We start from the raw sequence: 20,737 nt of genomic DNA, 5'->3' as shown, positions 1-20,737 counted from the left end.
GTTTAACAATCATTCGTTGCAGGTTTAAAAGTACGTCACACTAGGCGCTGCTGCCACACGAACAGCACGGCCGGCGGGAAGGTCTGTCAAAGTCAACGGCTGTCAGCTGTCAAAACGGCAACCTTCGGCTGGCAGCCCTGCTGCCATACACTTTATTTTTGCGTGTTATGAACAGTTGAGAACGTAAAGAAAGTTGAAACTCATCGGGTCGAACTAGAAGTAAGAGAAAGGTTTGTCCGTCCACTGACCGAAAGTGACGATCGCTAAATAGGTTCCCGTAGATCATACAACCATTCAGTTCGCGTAGCAAACAAAGCAGCCGTTTGCGTTGTACGTAGTTTCGGCCTGCACGCACTGGTCTATGTTTACGTTGGACGGCGAATTCGCTTACTCACGACGACGGCGAGCAAAACGGACGGCTGAAAGTGCGCTTTAAATAGAACGTCGTTATTTTTTCAGCCCAGCTTCACAGCAGCCGCGCAGAGGAAGAGAAAGAACCGGGGAAAGATGTCGCTCAAACCGCGGACCATTGTCTTCGAGGATGTCTGGAAGGACCTCCGGGAAACGGTGCAGCAGGTGATGACGCTGCAGTACGTCGATCGCAGCGTTTGGAGCAATCGATTCGTGTAAGCGTAACTCCTAGTGGACGCCAAGAGAGTGCCACCGCCAAATCTAGGCCATGGCCGTCGGCCGCGCTGTACAGTGTGACTCTGATTGCACTGTGACAAAGCGCCCAAGCAAAGCAAAAGCATCGCTCGACCTCCAATCAGTTGAAACAGTTTAGGTACATGTCCGTTTGTTTGTTTTGCTACTTTCCTTCGCTTCAGGGACGTGTACGTCATTTGCGTTGCACATCCGGAACCGCTGGCGGATCGGTTGTACCTAGAGACAAAAACATTTCTTGAAGATCACGTCCAAAAGTTGCTGCTCGAGCGTGTACTTGTGCCCGATGCGGAAGATGCCCCCAAGGATGGTCAGTCTACGCCATCGGCGACACCTTCGGATCTGCTGCTGGCGCGGTACTACGACGCATGGATGGAGTACAGCCGCGGCTCGCAATACTTAAATCACCTTTACCAGTAAGCGCAATACAGTGGCGAGTCTGACCGACCGAAAGAGAGTGAACTTAAGTTCTTTTCCCGTTCCGGTAGATACCTTAACCACCAGCACATAAAGAAGCAGAAGCTCAATGAAGCGGAAGTGGTGTATGGGTGCATCAACCACAACGACAGTCAGGAGAAAATGGAAGTCGGTGATCTGGCGCTGGAAATCTGGAACCAGTACATGATCCAGCGACTGGGCAGTGAGCTGGTCGATCAGATACTGAAGGGTATCAATGCGGAGCGGGCGAGCAACAGCAGCGGTCAGTCGAACAAAAGCACCAACTTTATCCGCGGCGTGATACAGAGCTTCGTGGCCGTGCAGGAGTATCGTCGGAAGGGTTCGCTGAAGTTGTATCAGGAGTTGTTCGAGGCGCGCATGCTCGAAGAAAGTGCGCAGCATTTCCGTATCGTGGCCAGCGAGCTTCTGCAGGTAAAGTAGATCATCGGATGCTGAGCGATTTCTTTGAGTAATCTTGAGTATGCCGTTCTCTGTGGCTTGCGGATACCGTAGGTGTGCACCGTGAGCCAATATATGGAAAAAATCATCAAAAAGTTCGAGGAAGAAGAAAAACTAGGAAACATCTATCTTCACGCCAGGTATGTGCGAATGTCCGTGGTCCGTGTTAGTGCTTTTCATCGACGGCTCATGCTTTGCATTCCCCTGCACGATCCGCAGTTCGTTGTCGAAGTTGCGGAAAGTATGTGAGGAGGAAATGGTGACGAAGCACATGAACTTCCTGTACTCGGAGTGCAAGGAGATGGTGGCCACTGAGAAGAGTGCCGATCTGAGGAATCTGTACATTCTGCTGAAACCCGTTACCGAGGGACTGAAGCGACTGATCGATGTGTTCCTGGAGCACATCAAGGAGCAGGGCAAGAAAACGATCGCTTGCATGAAGGGTGATTCGGTGAGTGCGAACTCTGGCTGCCCGTCCCTGTCACCGTACTGACTCTGGCCGCCCCTCTGGACCTCCACAGGTACACATACAGTTCGTGGAAAACATGTTGGATGTTCACCGGAAGTATGAGGAACTGATTCATCGCACGTTCCGGTCGGATCCGCTGTTTCTCGGTGCACTGGATAAGGCGTGTGCTCGCATCATCAACGAAAAGCACAGCAACAACCAGGTGTGCCGCAGTGCGGAACTGGTGGCCAAGTACTGTGACAGTTTGTTGAAGAAATCGAAAACGACCGAGGGCGAAATCGACCAGAAGCTGACGCGCAGCATCATCATTTTCAAGTACATCGAGGACAAGGACGTGTACCAGAAGTTCTACAGCCGCATGCTGGCGAAGCGGCTGATACACGAGCAGTCACAGAGCATGGACGCCGAAGAGATGATGATCAACAAGCTGAAACAGGCGTGCGGGTACGAGTTCACCAACAAGCTGCACCGTATGTTCACCGACATCTCGGTGTCGACCGATTTGAACACAAAGTTCACCAACTATCTCAACGACAACTGGCTCGAAACGGGTAAAAACGGTGGCCACGGGCAGGCTCGGGAAAACTTGATGTGCGCTCATCCGCCTGTTTTGCTTTCCAGGCATCAACTTCTCCGTCAAGGTGCTGCAAGCGGGCGCGTGGCCCCTTGGCCCGACGCAGGTCGTTGCGTCGTTCGCGATACCGCAGGAGTTTGAGAAGTCCATTCGTCTGTTTGAAAAGTTCTACCATATCAACTTCAGTGGCCGCAAGCTCACCTGGCTGCACCATCTGTGTCACGGCGAGATGAAGCTGTCGTTTGAGAAGCGCAACTACATCGTGACGATGCAAACGTACCAGATGGCGATACTGCTCATGTTCGAGACCACGGATAAGTACACGTGCAAGGAGCTACAGTCCTCGTTGCAGCTGCAGCAGGAGATCTTCCAACGGCACCTGCAGAGCTTGGTTGAGGCGAAAATTTTACTGCTCAGCGAAGAGGTAAACCCCCTCGGCGGGCATCATTCGAGAACTCATTAGCAAATATCGGTCCCTTCTTTCCTTTTTTAGAAAATGTCTGACGAAACGGAAGTTAGTATCAACACGAATTACAACAATAAGCGCACGAAATTTAAAATCACTACAAATCTGCAGAAGGAAACTCCCCAGGAGGTACGTAACACATGGCCACGGCGTGTGCTTCAAGGTTCATTTCGAAACCTTCTCTGAATGGTTTTCACTTCGCAGGTCGAACACACGATGAGTGCCGTGGATGAAGATCGCAAAATGTATCTTCAGGCCGCTATTGTGCGTATAATGAAGTCTCGAAAGGTCCTTCGCCATAATGCGTTAATTCAGGAGGTAAGATATTGACCGCTTGCTTTGAAATAGTAACCCTAATGATGTATCCCACAATCCCTAGATTCTGTCGCAATCGAAGGTCAGCTTTGCACCCAACGTGTCCATGATAAAGAAGTGCATCGAATCACTGATCGATAAGCAGTACATCGAGCGGACTCCGAACTCGGGTGACGAGTACAGCTACGTGGCGTAAGCGATCAAAACTCTCTCGGTCGTATCAGCAATTTATTATTGGAATACTGGCACTGCACCAGAGTCTCATGGGTCCTCCGGAACCTCCGTCCGTTTCGGAATCAGTTGGCAGCAGCAGTGCACAAACCCCTTTTGGCCAGCCCTCGCCCAGCCTCATTACTGTGCTGCTCAGAGTTTTTCCTAACCAACGTCCCAATCGCCCGGCAAATCTTGTAGCTGATTTGTGATGTGAATCTTTGAGTAAACACAACACGGCAGCAGTACCGAGAAAATCATGATTGAATCTATTTTTCAAGGCCACACCGGAAGTGTTTGAAAACTTACAGGAAATCACCGGGTCCGGGGTCCCGATTTGCTCTCACGCATACTATTTATGACTAGCGTGCGAGCGGTAAAATTGTTTTATTAAACATTCTTATTCGTATGTCGTTCTTTTGTAAATATACTTTTGCTTTATTTTTGTTTTGTGTCCCAAGTAGTTTTCTTTCCGTTTTTATTGGACACTCAACCGCGGTTAAGGTTTAGGCTTTTTATTCATTTTTTTATGAGTCGTTTTTAATGTACTTTTTGCCGACTTCCGTAACCACAAAACAAAACACAGGGGAACAGATACCCACCGTAACACCCGGCAGCCAGCCCGACGAGCCGTCGCTGGCAGATGGATGTGAGAGTTCTTAACGTAGGACACACCCGGTTAGCGGGCGGTTAAATGTGGAGAGGTATTGAAATGCACGGGAAGGTGGCCGAGTGGCGCGTCCGGCCTAGAGTAAACTGAACAGCAAATAGCTGATGCCTCCAAACACCCAGAAGTAGCTGGTGGACGATCCGAACAGCGTTGCCAGGAGCATCCCGAGCAGGGAGAACACCAGCACCTGGAACACGACGTCCACGACGAACAGCCTGAAAGTGTGGACAAAGGAAAAGGTGTACATCTTTGTGATGGCTCCCGCGAGCCGCTCATCTTACATCTTATCTTTCTTCCGAGCGGCATCGAGCGATTTCGGTTTTTCGTTGTTCAGATACTGGCGCACGCCTTGCGTCAGTTCGACAAAGTACTCGGGCCACTGCAGCTGCGCGATGTTGAAGTTGAACAAATCCTTATCCTGCTCCGACAGCGACTGGGCGAGCTGCTGTGTGGCCGGATTGTAGTATTTCCACTCGTTGAAGATGAATTTCTCCAGCCGGTTCAGCGAGTCCCACACGTTCGTGTGCAGGCGCATCAGCATCGGGCGTCCGCCGGTGATTCGCAGCACGAAATCCAGCACCAGGGCGGGCAAGATGTGGACAAAGATTGCGGACAGCTTGTACAACCAGAGGCTCGACACGAACTTCAAGCGCGGATACCAGATGGCCGACTTCAGTGGGTACTTGTGCAGGTAATCGTTCATCTGATCGATCACCGAGCGCCATTTGAACGGATTGGTGGTGCCCGAGGTACAGTGGAACACTTTCACCTCACGGAAGCTGAAGTAGAAAGTGAACCCGGTAAAAGCGTGCGAGCGGAGGGCGACTTTGAGGAGCGTACCTATTGGTGCCCATGTACCAACCGAGGCAAAGGGTTTGATTGACCACGGCGTCCACCGGTATGTAGTCGCACACGAGGTCCACGCCGACCGGTAACCGACGGATGATGCCCTTCGAGGCACCCATCAAGAATCCCTGTGGCCCGTTCTTGGAGATGGTCCACCCGGGGGTCGGTTCCTTCCACGCACCGGTAACTGTGGGTAGATTGATTCGTGTTAAATCAAATTGCCTCCCGGATTCGCAAATCCAAACCAGATTGCAAACTTACTCATGCTGGGTCTGATAATGGCACACGGGAACTGTGCCGCATGGTTGCTGACCTCGTGCTCGGCCAGCTGCTTGGTGAAGGTGTACGCATTCGGGTGGTCCTTCAGCAACCTGGAAGCGGACGGAGGGACAGGTTGAGCGGCTAGAGGTACCACTTAACGGCCGGCCGGCCCCTCGTACTCACTTTGGCAGCAGATCGTCAAGGGCGGAATCGCTGAGCGTGTCCACAAGGTCGATCACTTTCTGCGACGTCTCGGTGCAAGGGTACAACTTTTCCTCGGCCTCGGAAAGGTACGAGTTCACGTACGCACTCGACACGTGCACCACACTCTGCAAAAAGATGCGAAGCAAATGTCGGTCAGCGGTGGTCAGCACGGTGCGGTCGTGGCACCACTCACCTTCAGATTGCGCATCCGTGAGCACAGGTCCAGCACGCGCTTCGTGCCCAGCAAATTAATGTTCACCGTCGGGCGGAGTGTGGCCTGGAAGTCGAGCGTGGCGGCCGAGTGGATGACCACGTTGGTGTTTTCGATAATCGTGGCCTGGTCCTCGTGCGACAGGCCGAGAAAGTTTTCGCCCACATCGCCCGACACGGGAATGAGCTTCTTGAAGACGTCGGCCGATTGCGTTTGCAGCAGTTGCTCAAAGACCTACCCGAAACGGTTGCGGATACATCATGAGACCAGCGGTTCGCGGAGCACCACACAGTTTTACGGAGGCTTACCGAGTTTTTCGTTAAATCCTGCAGCCGTTCCTGGATCGCTTTGCCCTTCTTCGGGCGCATAAGCAGGTAGATTCCTGCAATCTAAGCCGAGCGGCGAGAGAACCGAATTAACCTGTGCTTATATGCTCTGTAGAATGTGGTTTAGATGCTCAACTCCAAGGGAGCTATTGAACTGCCAAAAAAAGCTACTACATTCGGAGACTACGGAGAGGTCACGGCGCTAAATCAAACACTGTTTGTGTCGATGCTACAACCTACGGTAGTGTCAGGACAAAAAAACGCACCCTCAATGTTGTAATCAACCGGCAATAATTCAAGGTCACGGTTGCGACGACCGGCACGAACACCGGCAAGAAACCGGCCCAGGCACGAGTGGACCACAAATGGGTGTGTAATAAACCGAAAATGTTGTATGTTTTGCACAAAAAAATGGAGACATCAGGCTCGGCGAGATCTGCGTCGTCGTGCTGACGCACAACTCGATGCGGTTCGCGTGACGTCACGATGATCGCGCGATCCGCAGGCCTGCGCAGGCACACATTAGCTACGGCAAACGACGTGTAGGCGATTAGCGGAAATTGAAGCTTTTCAAGTCAGCCATACCAGCTGCTGCAGTGTCGAAAACCGATGATGATCGGAGATGATGATCATCGCTCTTACGGAAAAGGAAGCCTGATACTGCACACACCTAGTTTAGTTGTAAGTGGCTTTTGATGTGGTGGAGAGCACGAAAGAGCGTCAAACAGAGTGCCCAGGAGAGAGAGAGAGAGTGAGCGAGCGCAAAAGATCGGCTGGGAAAACTCAGCCCGTCCGTATATCCTCCACTCCCTACGTAACATCTAATGGGTTTTTAGATGCCGAGCCGCTCCAAGCCTACCTACGACCAGCGAAGATTGTGAAACGGAAAACCCTCATCTTACGTGACGCTGCCATCGATCGATCAACTGGGATCGATTCGGACCACGGAACACGCGAACGACGTAAATCGTATCCGTAATCCGTTCGTAAAACGCAAAAAGACATTCGAACTCTGTTGGTACAAACCTCCGGCATGGAGCGTAGGATCTTCTCGATGATCGCGACGCCCAGAAATCCCGTCCCTCCGGTCAGGAAGATGTACTTGTTTTTGTAGAAATTTTGCACTTCGCTCGCCATCGTTCGTCCGGTTCGAAGCTACTTTGCGGGGCGAAAATTGTCACCAACAACCGTGTAACCGTGTTTCAACAACGCACGCACGACGCACGCAACCCGCACAGCGAATGACACACGCGCGCTACCGACCGAACGCAGATACTGAATGAGCGCAACGATCGCCCAACTTGCCACGCGAGGCTTAGCAATCGGCGTGCCACCTCTCTGCGCGGGCGATCGGTGCGTAGAAAATACCGCGATCTGCTACAGCATCGATCGTTCGCTCGCGCCCTGCGCTGCCCTGGTGGCGATCGGTGTTGCGTGGTCGTCGTTGCTGTGGTCAAGTTTTGCCACGGTGTGCCGGTTCCTATCCATATCTTCACCTAGCGGTGCACCGAGCCCGCCGTGGTTCGGATTTTATGTAACATAGAAAGTCTGTCTAACGGAACGAAAGACGTCTACGATCAGTAAGCGGCGAACCTCGCGACCACCACTTGACTCGAGCGTTTGACTTGTTTCGTTGGGTGTACAGTCTTTCGGAAAGCAGAGAGAGTGAGAGGGAGAACGAGCGTTAGAAGAAGAAAAGATTGAATGAAACAACGAGGATTGGGAGCACACGATTGTAAAACATAAACAAAAGCAACCCGCCTGCGCAGAGAAATGATAAGTGCGAGCGGGAAAGAGCACGCCCGTTAAAGAAACGACCCAAACGATGGGCGAGGAAAATGTTTTAAAAATGATGGGTTTCGTTGATATGATTTTAATGCACATTTCAAAACGGGGCGCTAGAAAGTGCATGTAATTTGCAGTCCATTCTGCACACCCTGTACCTGTTTGCGAGACACACCGGGTCACGTCAGTCCGCTGTGATCCCTAAACCATATGGTTCCTGTTTTCCGCAAATATTGGATCGACGCGGACTTATGCGAATAATGGAACAAGTCTCCTCGCCACGGGCACACCCGAATTTCGCTCGAAGGAACAGAACAGGTCGAGGTGTGTCTAGGACAGGTTTCTGTGACAAATGTGTGGGCTTGCTTTGGGTTACGCGAGTAAGGTTACGGGCAGCACCGCACTAATCCTGTTATATTCAACTTTACAAGTTGATATTAAATCGCTACAAAAGTGTTTACATAAAGGTCCGCATACTTAACAATAAGGGCACAATGACGTAAACGGTTGCCCGTTCTCTACACCTTAACGGTCAAATCAAGTCGCTTGCGCTACCCGCAGCACACTATATTAACCTTGGTCGAACCGAAAACGCTTCACGAACAAAAATTCCGTTTTGACGTTTGCTGGCGATCACGCTTGGCCGTCATTTTGCCCACTTTGCGCTAACAGCAAACAGAAGCAGCACTTTCTAAAAACGTTGTCGCATTTTCTCCCGTTTTTACCAAACAATTAGTGCAAAGCTATGCAGCTGAAAAGTGCAGAAAAGGCGCCCAAAACAACGCACGGACGACGGCTGTAGAATTGGATGATTGGTGAAGGTTTAGCGTGAAAAGCGTCACGTCTTCCGTGGTGGTAAGTAGCTTGGCCGTAGAGCGCACAGCGGCCCCCAAGAAAGGTTTGCACAACCGTCCCACGGACCAATCGAAGCAAACGGAGCGGAAAGAAGTGAAGATGGTATCTTCGCAGCCCTTCGCTTGGAGTTTGGCTTTTGCTCCGGGGACAAAATCGTACTTTGTTTTAAAGTCTTGACGTTCGTAACCGAGATGGTGCGTCCTCTAATACATTTCTAATTTACCGCAACTGTACGGTCTGAAAGACTTTCGTGGAAGTGTTCAAGTACCAGCCCTCGGTCGCGTTATTCAACAAGCAGCAGCAGAAACAAGAAGTTGTACAGCGCAGCGATCGATTGTTATTTTGGCGTGCGAGCCGTTTGATTGTTTTGTAGTTTTGTATTTTTAACCCCATTATCGATTGTATCAAAAGTGTTATCTCTTAACGGTAAAAACAATTGTTTCCTTGTATGGGATTTGTACAAAACAGCATCTGTATCGGATGTGTATGCGGGGAGTGTGTTTTTCTCATTTTAGGTACTGGTGACTCATGCGCCGGCGTAAGCGACGAACCCGGATGCGAATGGGATTGTTGGCAGCGAGGCACTGAGACTGTGTACATAATTTGCAAATGCAAACTTTGACTTTTGACCGATCATTTGTAGTATATTATCAAAAAAAAAAAAACAAAATGTATATATGTTATGAAATGAATGTTTTTGTGAAATAAAAATAAGACACACTCTCCTGTGAGCGTTTGCACTCTATTACAGCGGCTCAATGTAACCCCGGGGCGAACGGATATCACACATTTTGTCTATTGCCAATATACCCGCAAAATGTGCGCCTTTTTCCTAACCAAACGATTTGACCGTTTCGCAGGGCGGGCCGAGCAAAAGGGCGAACAGACGATCACGATGGTGCTATCGGTATTCGTGTTTTACTGTTGTTTGTTTCTTATGCATGGTGAGTACCTACAGTAAGAGCGGCATCCGTGGAATGTACAGTTCAAACACAAACGGTCACTGTTTGATAACACCCGTGAGTGATTTGTGTTGGTAAACGCGCGGTGAGTTTGTTTAACTAATAGGTAGCGGCCAATATTTGGCTTTGAAGCAGGAACTCTGGCACGTGTTGTCAGCCGAAAGCCACGATCAAATGAAGGATGTCAACTTCCCTTGATAGGGGCGCGTTTGGCCATTTTTTTAAAACAGATCTAGGAAAAATATTGAAAAAACAATGGCTTGAAAGAGGGGTTTTCAGTCAGGGGGTCTAAACGTGCCACGTGTTTCTCATCGGCCCATTGCGTACGCAGCGGACGGGCAGTTGATCGACAATCGGTGCTACCTGGACGGTGGCGGCTCCACGGTCAACTTCTTCGCCAACGAGGACATCACGGTGGGCTCGTCGGTGGGTTCGCTGCGCGTGCTCGGCGACCCGGGCAAGGACATTGTGCTGACGTTACGCGAAAAGGACTCCCCGGTGTACATTGCGCAGGGCACGAAGGACCTGATCGTGGCGAAACCGCTGGACAAGGAGGGACTCATCGGGCCGTCGGCGGTCTTTGTGAACGTGATCTGCGAGCGCAAATTTGCCGACGAAGCGGTACGGTTCCGACCACCCAGTCGGATGAAGGTTCCGGCTGGCTTACGTGAACTTTCTTTTCGTTCGTCCAGGGCATCATCATACCGGTGAACATCCGGGTTACGGACGTGAACGACAATGCACCGGTGTGGATCGGCGCCCCGTACAAGCTGAACCTGTCCGAGGTGACGGTCATTGGAACGCGGTATGTGGATCGGTGGACACAACGGCGGCGAAATGGCTTCCTGCATTAACGATGTTTTGCTTGACGTTTTGTAGAATACTCCAAGGCATTCGGGCCATCGATCTCGATCAACCCGGACCGTACTCGACGGTGGAGTACCAGACGCTTCCGGGGCCGTACAGCGAGTACGTTGCGTTCGTGACGCCCCTCGAGGGCACGCTGGTGCTGAAGCGGTTCATCGACTACGAGACGGTGCAGAACTTTACGGTGAAAATCCGGGCCCAGGATCAGGGCAAACCGCCCAAGTACTCGGACACGCACGTCACGATCGTCGTGCTCGATTCGGACGATCAGAACCCGAAGTTTGTGCGCGACGTCTACTACGGCCAGCTGCCTACGGAGGTGGGCGAGATCAGGACGACACCCGAGTCGATCCGTGCCGAAGACCAGGACCGTGGTATCCGGGCGGACATTCGGTACTCGATCGTGTCCTCGAACGGGTCGGAGGATGAAGCGAGCTTTGAGATTCACCCGACCAGTGGGCGGGTGAAGTTGGTTCGTTCCCTGGCGCCGTCGCAAGCGCGGCACTCGCGGACGCTCGTCGTGAAGGCGACCCAGGTGGACAATCCGGATCGGTATGCGCTCACCACGGTGATCCTGTCGGCACCGAAGCCGACGGGCACGGAAGCACCAGCTGCCGGTGCCACACAGCCGACGGTCGAAAGAGCCGATTTTGTACGGGGCACGTTCTACGCCACGGTACGTGAAGACTCCCGGCCGGGAACGCTGGTGTCGCAGCTTACCACCAGGCCGGGTTTCGCTTCGAAAGACGGGCGGCTACGGTACGCCGTCGTCGGGTCGTCGCTGGCTCAGGACACGTTCCGTGTGGGACCGGCCGGGGAGATTATCCTGGCGAAGCCGCTAACCTACCGCCGGACGCCGCAGTACTCGTTCACGATCGACACGATCGACGACAGTGTCGGGGGTCGCAATTACAGCACGGGCGTCGTGATCGACGTGCTGCCGGCCAACGTGTGGGAACCGCGGTTCCGGAAGCCGTTCTACTCGTTCGTCATCGACGGTAACCCCGCGCAAACTGGCCCCCGGCAGCTGCCCGTCCTGGTGGGCAGGATCGAGGCGGCGGACGGGGACCGAACCGACGAGCTGGCGTTTACGCTGAAGGGCAACTACAGCCATCTGTTCCGGGCCGATCCGTACGGGAACCTGTGGCTGGTGTCGAACCGGTCCGATCTGCCGGTGGCTATGCGCCTGCTGGCCACCGTCACCGACTCGGGCACGCCACCGAAATCGGCTACCGTGCCGGTGGTGGTGAAGCTGCGCCCGGACACGGCGAACGCCTTTACGTCCAACCTGCTGCTGCTGATCAACATCGTTGTGGCGTCTATTCTCGGCACGCTGCTGCTGGTTGGGTTCGTGCGCTGCGTCCACCGACGCCACCGGAAGCGGAAGGTTTCTTCCGCCGAGCAGATTGTGGCCCACGGTAACGGGACGGGCGGGCCGGCCCTGAAGCACGGTACCGCCTCCAGCCGGTTCCTGCTGCAGCGGCCCGAACAGCGGATGCTGGAGCGATCGTCGGTCGCCGGCCATCGGCATACCGGGGTCGCCGGGGACTGTGCCGCTTCGTCGACCTACGGTAGCGACAATCAGGACTTTCTCGAGAGCGAAAGAGGTAAGCATGGCAGCGAGCGTGGGTCCAAAGGTGTGTAACCTATCCATGTGTCCTGCCACAGATCACCCGAGACGATCGCAGGCACGACCACTGACACAGGAAGAGCTGGCCGGGCAGAACCTGAACCACCTGCTGTTGCACTGGCAGGAGAAGTACGACGAAAAGGTATGCTGGCCCTTCTGACGTCATCAAACCGATCGATTTCTGATTCGTGTGCTTCGTGTGTTCCTTGGACCACTGTTTTAGAGCAACTGCCCGGAAGACGTGTCGATCGACGATAAGCTGATCGTTTACTTTTGAACCTGTCAGACTGGACGTCGTGTGGAGAGCTCCGGTTTTGGACGAAACTCTGCTCCGGTTCTAATTTTCTGTTTTCAGCCTCTCCCCCCGAGCCTTTTGGCTTATTTATTTCCCCCCCGTGACCCGGCGGTTCCTGGCCGTTTTCGACAATAAAGTGCCGCGGTTGGGTATTTTGCTAAACGTGAGTTCTCATTCAACGCCCGGTGCTGGAGTGCTATGCTGGACTTTTGGAATTTTCTTAGAAAAAAATTTATTGCATGATTGGCGTGCTGCGTGATCATTGTTGCCGCGGTGTCAGCTTCACCCAGAGGCCCCCTCGCGCCCGCAGCGTCATGCGGAAGATCGGCTCGACCTCCTCTTTGCCGGGGGCCGGCTGCAGGTGGTAGTGCTGCAGGATTCGCCCGACCACCGTTTTCATCTCGATGTACGCAAACTTGTAGCCGATGCAGTTCCGCGGCCCGGCACTGAACGGCAGGAACGCGTACGGGTTCTGGTGCGGGGCCGTGTCCGCGAATCGGTCCGGATCGAAGCGCTCCGGGTCCGGGTACACATGCTCGATGCGGTGCGTTGCGTACGGCAGGATCAGAACTTCGGTCCCGGCCGGCAGATTGTACTTGTCCACGCGCACATCCTCGCCAATCTTGCGCGCCATCATCGGGACGCTCGGGTACAGCCGCAGGCTCTCCTTGATGCACGCCTCCAGGTAGCGCAGGTTGCGGATGTTCAGCGCGGTCGGCATCTTGGGCCCCTCGAGCTGCTGCCGGATCTCCTCGTAGCACCGCGCCTGGTGCTCCTGGTGGCGGGCCAACAGAAACAGCGTGAACGCAATGGCGGCACCGACCGAATCCTGGCCCTATAAGGGGGAAGATAAAATGGTTGTGCGATTAGCGTCGATCACGCGGAGCGAGAAATCCACCACGGGCCGTACCGCCAGCATAAAGGTGCACGCCTCGTCGATAATGTCCTCGTCGGTAAAGTCCGGATTCTCGTTCGAGATTTCGATCATAAAGTCCAACAGGCAGCGCCGGTCGGTCGCCGTCAGCGTTTTTTGTGCCTCCCGGCGGCGCTGGATCATCTGCGGAACGAATCGAATCGGATAGAGTGAAGTGGCCGCAAAAAAAAGGTTAAAAACCAATTATCTGCCCCATCCACCCGGATTACGAACCTTGCGCGAAAACTCATCCAGCTGCTTTTTCTGGTTCAGCTCGGCCGACGCGGCATCGGTTAGCTTGTAGATCGAGTTAAAAAGTAGCCAGGGGTGCGTGATGCGGTACTGAGCCACCACTTTGCCCCTTGTGGGGAAAAAAACACGCATCGCTTTATTAGATTTGTGCCCTCGAAACGGCCTGGGAAATGATTAATTGCGCCAACTCACTGTCTGAAGGGTGATTTCTCCATTTCGCTTTTATCGGTCGCCTTCACCGGCACTCCCAGAACGGCCTCTGTCAAACGATCAGCATCAGTGACAGTGTTTGGCAGCCCAATACGGCCAACAGGTCCTACTCACCGTTCAGGATGTCGAGCACGCAGTTGTTGACGTACTCCGTCACGTTCAGGACGGTTTCCTCTTTGGGCAGCTTCTCGATCAGCGAGCCGGCACTGTCCGCGAACGTTTCGATGAACTTCTCCAGTATCTGTATGTTGAACGTTGGCTGGATGAGCTTCCGGTGGGTGCTCCATTTGTGTCCTGGTGTAGAGGAAGACCGTAGAACAATACCACATTCGTTTTGAACCGAGAAACCAACACCAGTCACAGGGGCCCAGCTACCTACCGCTGCTGGTGATCAGACCCCGGCCGAGGAAGTTGTGGAGCAGTTTGTAGAACAGCGACTTGTTGGTGTGCTTCTTCGACGACAGAATAATCTTCAGGTCGTTCGGGTCGAACACCACAAACATCGGGAACACGGCGATCCAGACTCGCGCGATGGGACCATAGTTCTTGTAGGCTTGTGCCATTTCCCGCGAGATCACTAGGAGAAGCGATCGACCGGTAAGGTGTTGACCGAAGTGGAGACAAGGCGCTACTTACGGTCGTTCCTCGTGATCTCCAAACAGTTACCGATCACGGGGTAGGCCTTCGGACCGGGCAGCCGGAACGCAAGGATACACTTCTTGAAGTAATCCGACAGCACGTACAGCAACACGCTGACCAGCAGCAGCATAAGGTAGGTGTACAGCTCTACGGCGGACGGTTTTTCGAGCTGCCAAGTGGAAACGGATAAACGAGCGTCCTGTTTGCATTAATCGGCTGGCTCTGTAACTGCCGTTCAAACAACATCCGGATTGGGGCGGATTCAGCATCTAGGACCCCCAATCCAGGAGGGGGTCAGTGTCAGGTGTTGCGTGGCTTCGGGCTGAGCAGACCCTTCCAGGTTCCCAAGAAGCAACCTAACTACGTTCTAATTGACCGCCAATAGATACAAGCAATTTACACGTCCGCTTCCGCTGCCGATCGATCGTGTATCCGTGTGTACGATCTGTTTGGCAAGTTAAGCATAACCGCCAGATTTAGAATCTGATGTTGTTTCGGGCGTAATGAATGGTCTCCGCAGAAAAAAAATCGACTCTTCCAACTCTGACATAATATTCTATTGCGGAGGCTTGGGCAGGTTTGGTTGCGAAAGGTGTGTCTGAAATCATACTTTAATAGAGAAAAGAGTGGCCCAACGATCCTCCGTAAGTGGGATAGCCTTCACCCGCAGGCGGCGGGATCTTGCGCAACATCAGCGCAATGCGTGGAATATTTGATGATCATCGATCGCACAGGTTTCAGCATACTTGCGCCCGCCGCATGTGCGCACCTTTCTGACACCAGATGAGGGGCACCATTTTGGCCTCTCATCAGCAGGATTTGCCCAATCCTATTAACCGAAGTGAACCGAAGTGAACAATTGGTCGGCCTCGGACCATTAGGCCTGTATACACGTTACCTTGAGGCTGGACACTTGACCAACACGCCTCTCGCGCGAGTCAATGAACCGTTGGGCACGGACCTAGCCGAATCCAGCGTACGACCGTTCCCTTCAGGCGAGGTGATAAATGGCAAATGCAGTCACGGTGGATGAAACCACCGAGGGTCCGGGAGACAAAAAAAGGGTCTAAGAATTGGGTAAAGTTACAGCGTAAAAAGTGGCGCGAACCGCAGCATGTTTCTCGTGCTACAACGCGGATCTGAGGATCGGTGCCAAGATCTTGGGCAAACACGCATACACTTTCGGTTCGGATCGTACAAAGTGGAGTACAAAGATTCTCTCTCTAGCGCTCAATGGCGTCATTCGTCGAGGACGCGAAGTTGTGCCGGGGGTACCCATTCGATGGCAATTGAGGTTAAGATCATGATCGCGCGCGCAGCGTAAGATAAGTGTGGCAAAAAGCCACCAGTAAGGCACCGCGGGTTGGTAGTAGCGATTTTTGAAGAATACAAGATGAGTATTCAATATTTGTTATCGCAGCCGTGACGCAGAGAACCGAGCGTGGCACTTGAAATGCGAACTACCAGGAAGCCGAACAACAAAAAACATAAAAGAAACCCCCAAAGGCCACAATGAAGATACAACGAACAAACGTGCGGTCGGTCCGTCCATCAATCATCGAAAATGCTTTGCTTTGACCGCGGAGTAATTATCGGCAGTAATTGTATGTACATTTGGGCAAGTCCCATCGTAGCGTAGCGAACACAACATGGGCCGGCCAGATGCCGATCTGTGGCACAAAAAACAAGGCCTTTTTTCGTGTGGTAATTTAACTAGTTTACAAGTGCTTCAGTTTGATGAGCTACAATATTTCATCCAATCAGTTCGGAGATTATGATCTCGATAACAAAACAATTGTTTAGGTCCTCTGCGCCATGCGGTATCTACTTGAGCTTCTATTTGCGGAAGCGAACTGTCCTTTGGTGAAGTTCAAGTACGCCGGAATGGACGCTGTTTTCGAACGTGTACCACCTTGGTGTGAAGACAAACAATCACCGTCACCGATTATAAGTTAACACGTCGGCGTTTGTCGCCAGCGTGTTAAATGCATTGTTTCCAGTGGCACCTCTTTTTGACGTTGATTACGTATGCTCGCGCGACGAGGGTTGCATGGGTGGCTCTCAAAAGGATTGGGCAGCCGTTGAAATGATACTGCTAATTGACCATTTTTGCGAATGTTTATTAACATAAATATCGTAGATTACGGGTTATAAGGACCCTACATCTATTAAGAGCCTCATTTTTAGATCAAAAATTTAAGAAAAACCTCAACTACTTTATTTTTATTTTTTAACTTTTTTGTAACTCTTTCGTCATAGAAATTATGAAATTCTTCAGTCTCAAACATATCTTCGGTTTCCAAACATTGATTAACCAATTTTCTAGCTAATTCTTCCATGTCATCATCATCTGTGTCTGAGGAATCACTTTGGGCAAAAATAGCATCATCCTCAGAGCCATCTAATGCATTACTAATACCTGCTTTTCTAAATGATTTGATGATAACATCTTTCTTGGTAGCATCTCATGAAGTTTTCACCACACTGGCAGACTTGTGAGATTGTTGGTCTCTTCAACAGGCCTGATGGAGTTAAGTTTGTATCAGATTCATTCATCCATTTGGTACACTCCTCCTTCATATTTGCCCTAAATGGTTTATTGATACTGATATCAAGAGGTTGTAATTGACTTGTGCGACCAGCTGGAATGGCTGTTAACTGGGTTGTCAGTTCTTTAGCCTTTTGCTTTACTTTTTCCGTCAAATGCCGTCTAAACTGATCAAAAACCAAAAGAAAATTCTTTTTCAACAGGCCGCCAGGTCGCCTAGACCATACCTTATCAAACCACAAGTCGATGCCTTGCTGGTCCATCCATCCTTTTGAATGAACATGAATCAATACTCCTGTGGGGATTTTGTCCTTAGGCAGTGTTTTACGTTTGAACATTAAAAGTGGAGGCATCTTGGTGCCATCAGCCATACAGGTCAAAACACAGGTAAAATGACTTTTTTCATTACCTGTTGTACAAATTGCAATTGTCTTGGCTCCTTTCTCATCAATTGTGTGATTATCAGGACAATCAAAATTCAGAGGCGTTTCATCCATATTGCCTATCTGTGACAATTCAAAGCTAAACTGTTGCGGGGTATTGATGACAAATTTGTGGAAAGATAACACTTTTTCTTCATAGAAATCAGGCATTCGTTGGGCTAGCTTTGCTCTTGTTCTTATAGCCAAACCCTGGCGTTTTCTACATCTGTAGCACCAAGCTGGACCTCCTTTAAAGTCAGTGATATCTAGATCTTGAGCAATTTTCTTTGCCTCCTGCGTGACCATCTTGCTTGAGACTACAGTGCCTCTTTGACGGTGCTCAAGAATCCAAATTTTCAAGCTTCGGCCACTCTCTTCAAGCTTTGGCCACTTTGCTCCATGTTTTACGGACGGATTGAGTGATTGAGTCAGCAGCGCTGACTACACCTATTAAGACCCCCCTGGATTTTAGACTGATTTTTTTTTGCAAAAAAAGGTGGGTCTTAATACCCGTAATCTACGGTAGACTAAAAGTACAGCCAGGCAAATGGAACCGTGAACTTGCTCCACAGTCCACACTGCATCCACAGTTTTGGAATATCTGATCCTGGTGCAGAGATCTACTGAGACCTTCAGCTCAATATTTACATCACATTTATATCACGAATTTATACTCCGCAAAAATTGACTTCCAATTTCATTAATTGATGTGGCTTAAACCCATCGAAAACCTCCCGGTCGTAAAATCGGCATCTTACTATGAATAATAAATGGAAAAGTAAACTCTTGGGCCAACTTAGACTTTGTGGAGTTTCTGTGTTGCCAGCACCGTGAAAGTTTATTCGAGGAGTCTGCCGGACTCTATAGAGAATTTAAGATTCATCTAGAGTTTCTATCCGATAAGCCGGTCGTTTTCACTCACAATGGAGTCCTGAACATTAGATTGTCAAGCACCAGGTCTTTACTGCAAGACAACACATTACACCTCGTTGTTCCTTGTCTTAGAACAGCAAAAACGTAAATTGTACAAATCGTTCACTGAGCCTTGTTTCGGAACGGCTGGAAAAGATGACCCGTCATGAGGATCACTCTAGGAAAACGGACTCCCGTTCGAGACAATGATTTGAGCATACACGCGTGTCTCGTAACTTCATGGTCACACTGCATCATTTCCGGTACGCTCAAAATCAAATACGCAACATAGCGACCCGGAGCAGACACCGGAGCGACTATTCTGCCGACTCGCCAGCACACCGATCCACACTGCGCCACACTCCGACGGTCTCTAGAGAATTGCGATCACACTCCACATCACCGAACTCCGGTCCGGGTTCGAGAGGAACATCGCTCAAGATCGTATCGTTACGATGTTTGCATTTCAATTCTACTACACCGCCCCCCCCGGTGTTCTCTGCTCGGTGCAGTGCAGTGGGACCCGCCTGGAACTTACCGCCTGGAAGAACGTCATGTCTCGTCGGGGGATGGAGCCTTCTGCTCGACTCTAATCACACCCACTAATCAGCCAGGTCACGTTTAATCGATCACCAATCGGCGGTGCCCGAAATGCCCACAAAGTCTGATCGCGATCGCGCGACGGTAGGTCTGGTCCGGCGCGTATCTGCGTGCTGCTATCCTCGCGAAAAGTATCACTTCACGGCGGCGACGTTTGTGAGAGAATTCTGGCGACTGCACGGTGGCGACTACGTTTCGCAATTATCACCAGCGGCCGCTTACTTCACGTACTTATATAGAATTTGTTTGTCTGTCCGCGAAAAAAAAAACGACGAACCGCGATCTGTCGATGGCTTCCTGCCGGTCTGAGGAGCCCGGCACAGCCAGGAGTGGGGACGACGATTCTTCTTAGAACGCTCCCCAGCGGGAGGCCAGAGCGCGATGGAAGAAGACTTCAATTGTTTGCCTAAACCACCGAGTCCCGCCAGTCGGATCCGGACGTAGGTATTGGCGCCCGAACACGAATGAACATCCGCCGTGCTTAGGCCACTAACACACGCATCGGTACATGAGGAAGGAGAAGATGGATGGAAAAAACGGAAGCTCAAATACCGAGCCCCGATGCCCGTAATTTTACATGTTTATTTATTTACCACTCTATCGCCGGTAATGAATGGCCGGTCATTGCGAGAACCGATCATCGATCACAATTCGAAGATAACTGGCAGTTTGGCGATGATTTTTTGCTGTTGGTTGCGCTCGCGGCATAGACCTATGCGGTACGCCGTTTAGGGGGCGATCGGTGAGCATTGGCCGTCGGAGCCTTTTTTTGTGGTTGTTGTTTGGTTCTTGACTTTGGCTTTCTCAACGATTTCTCCAGTCCTCGGTTGCAGCGTAACGTTGGAAACAACCGGAAGAGTGGTGTTCAAATCAGAGTGTGCCCAGGATCAATGGCGCACTTGGATCGATGCCGTTTTAGGATTTTCAAGAGCATGAGCTTAAACAGTGCCAGAAATAGATGGCAACGTACTGTAAACCTGGAAGTCGGCATACGTCATACGGCCAACATGACGACAGGTTGATGTGCGTACGAAAATAGAATTATTCCTATTCCTAAAAACTAAACAAGAAGTGTATAGTAAGATAGAGAGCAGAGCCTAGAATAAGTGTAATAAAAGTTAAAACAAAAATTTTGCACTTCAATAACGGGGGGCGTGGCTAGTAACCAAAATTAATTTTGTTATGTTTTTGTACACTTTTCATATGAAAGTATCATGCAGTGATTGAATTTTTTATTTATTTGAAAGTAAAGTAATGTTTATGAACGAACGTTAAAATTATATAACGATTCTTCGCAATCAATTAATACAGTAAAAAGATGATTCAAGACGATCCACGTCAAAAACGTAAAAAAAAATTGCAACGCCTGATATCGTAGAAAAAATACAGGATATCAGGTATTGGAAAATCGTGGGCACAGTGGGTCCCTGGTTCTTCGGCTCCGAAATGAGTTCGTGTCCAAAAATCGGCCAAGAAGGTGATGGCATCAGTTTTTTTCCAGCTGAACCAGGAAACATTGATCAAAAATATGGATGGTGATTGAGCAGAAAGGACTCAAACCAATTCACGGAAGTTCAACAATCGCCAATTTTTAAGCAAGATTATATGCGGTACCCGGTCAAAAGCGGCACTAGAGTCAGTACAAAATACATCAAGTCGATTGCCGTTAGAGATTGCAGTGGAATGGATTAGGTGAACTAAGTTGATGTTAACCGCGCGCACAGAGACAATACTC

General features: G+C 50.9%; 4 protein-coding genes across 4 annotated transcripts; 2 read left to right on the top strand and 2 right to left on the bottom strand.

The window, feature by feature from the left end:
• The first annotated feature begins 194 nt into the window (after positions 1-194).
• Positions 195-4,031, top strand: LOC131209098 (cullin-2). Its single transcript, XM_058202086.1, has 11 exons — positions 195-219; positions 460-626; positions 828-1,079; positions 1,152-1,533; positions 1,615-1,700; positions 1,780-2,011; positions 2,082-2,580; positions 2,651-3,027; positions 3,097-3,198; positions 3,274-3,387; positions 3,449-4,031. Exons 2-11 carry the CDS (start codon positions 508-510, stop codon positions 3,578-3,580), a joined length of 2,295 nt encoding a protein of 764 aa, XP_058058069.1. The 5' UTR covers positions 195-219; positions 460-507; the 3' UTR covers positions 3,581-4,031.
• A 72-nt stretch (positions 4,032-4,103) lies between these two features.
• Positions 4,104-7,306, bottom strand: LOC131212814 (putative fatty acyl-CoA reductase CG8306). The gene is made up of 8 exons (XM_058206848.1): positions 7,139-7,306; positions 6,095-6,175; positions 5,769-6,020; positions 5,555-5,700; positions 5,372-5,481; positions 5,105-5,297; positions 4,546-5,043; positions 4,104-4,479 (listed from the first exon to the last, which is right to left on the bottom strand). Exons 1-8 carry the CDS (start codon positions 7,247-7,249, stop codon positions 4,341-4,343), a joined length of 1,530 nt encoding a protein of 509 aa, XP_058062831.1. The 5' UTR covers positions 7,250-7,306; the 3' UTR covers positions 4,104-4,340.
• Positions 7,307-9,625: 2,319 nt separating this feature from the next.
• On the top strand, positions 9,626-12,548 carry LOC131210996 (protocadherin Fat 4). Its single transcript, XM_058204331.1, has 6 exons — positions 9,626-9,696; positions 10,046-10,335; positions 10,407-10,519; positions 10,594-12,188; positions 12,250-12,353; positions 12,435-12,548. The coding sequence occupies exons 1-6, from the start codon at positions 9,648-9,650 to the stop codon at positions 12,486-12,488; spliced, it is 2,205 nt and encodes a 734-aa protein (XP_058060314.1). The 5' UTR covers positions 9,626-9,647; the 3' UTR covers positions 12,489-12,548.
• A 201-nt stretch (positions 12,549-12,749) lies between these two features.
• LOC131208978 (probable cytochrome P450 4aa1) lies at positions 12,750-19,014 on the bottom strand. The gene is made up of 8 exons (XM_058201931.1): positions 18,941-19,014; positions 14,518-14,689; positions 14,261-14,458; positions 13,996-14,175; positions 13,864-13,930; positions 13,654-13,780; positions 13,417-13,563; positions 12,750-13,341 (listed from the first exon to the last, which is right to left on the bottom strand). The coding sequence occupies exons 1-8, from the start codon at positions 18,956-18,958 to the stop codon at positions 12,766-12,768; spliced, it is 1,485 nt and encodes a 494-aa protein (XP_058057914.1). The 5' UTR covers positions 18,959-19,014; the 3' UTR covers positions 12,750-12,765.
• Positions 19,015-20,737: the final 1,723 nt, after the last annotated feature.

Source organism: Anopheles bellator, chromosome 2 (assembly GCF_943735745.2).
Source record: "Anopheles bellator chromosome 2, idAnoBellAS_SP24_06.2, whole genome shotgun sequence".
Taxonomy (NCBI): Eukaryota; Metazoa; Arthropoda; class Insecta; order Diptera; family Culicidae; genus Anopheles; species Anopheles bellator.
Note: the sequence above shows the minus strand (reverse complement) of the source record. Positions and strands in the feature narration are given on the sequence as shown.

Bases quoted from the DNA above. Each gene is read 5' to 3' on its own strand.
- LOC131209098 (XM_058202086.1), top strand. From the start codon at position 508: ATGTCGCTCAAACCGCGGACCATTGTCTTCGAGGATGTCTGGAAGGAC. The intron at 1,080-1,151 runs GTAAGCGCAATA...CCGTTCCGGTAG, and splicing joins TACTTAAATCACCTTTACCA to ATACCTTAACCACCAGCACA. The intron at 2,581-2,650 runs GTAAAAACGGTG...TTTGCTTTCCAG, and splicing joins CGACAACTGGCTCGAAACGG to GCATCAACTTCTCCGTCAAG.
- LOC131212814 (XM_058206848.1), bottom strand. From the start codon at position 7,249: ATGGCGAGCGAAGTGCAAAATTTCTACAAAAACAAGTACATCTTCCTG. The intron at 6,176-7,138 runs GTTTGTACCAAC...CGCTCGGCTTAG, and splicing joins TCCTACGCTCCATGCCGGAG to ATTGCAGGAATCTACCTGCT. The intron at 6,021-6,094 runs GTAAGCCTCCGT...CGTTTCGGGTAG, and splicing joins AGGATTTAACGAAAAACTCG to GTCTTTGAGCAACTGCTGCA.
- LOC131210996 (XM_058204331.1), top strand. From the start codon at position 9,648: ATGGTGCTATCGGTATTCGTGTTTTACTGTTGTTTGTTTCTTATGCAT. The intron at 9,697-10,045 runs GTGAGTACCTAC...TTGCGTACGCAG, and splicing joins TTGTTTGTTTCTTATGCATG to CGGACGGGCAGTTGATCGAC. The intron at 10,336-10,406 runs GTACGGTTCCGA...TCGTTCGTCCAG, and splicing joins GCAAATTTGCCGACGAAGCG to GGCATCATCATACCGGTGAA.
- LOC131208978 (XM_058201931.1), bottom strand. The intron at 14,459-14,517 runs GTAAGTAGCGCC...CGCTTCTCCTAG, and splicing joins GGAGATCACGAGGAACGACC to TGATCTCGCGGGAAATGGCA. The intron at 13,342-13,416 runs GTACGGCCCGTG...TCCCCCTTATAG, and splicing joins CGTGCACCTTTATGCTGGCG to GGCCAGGATTCGGTCGGTGC.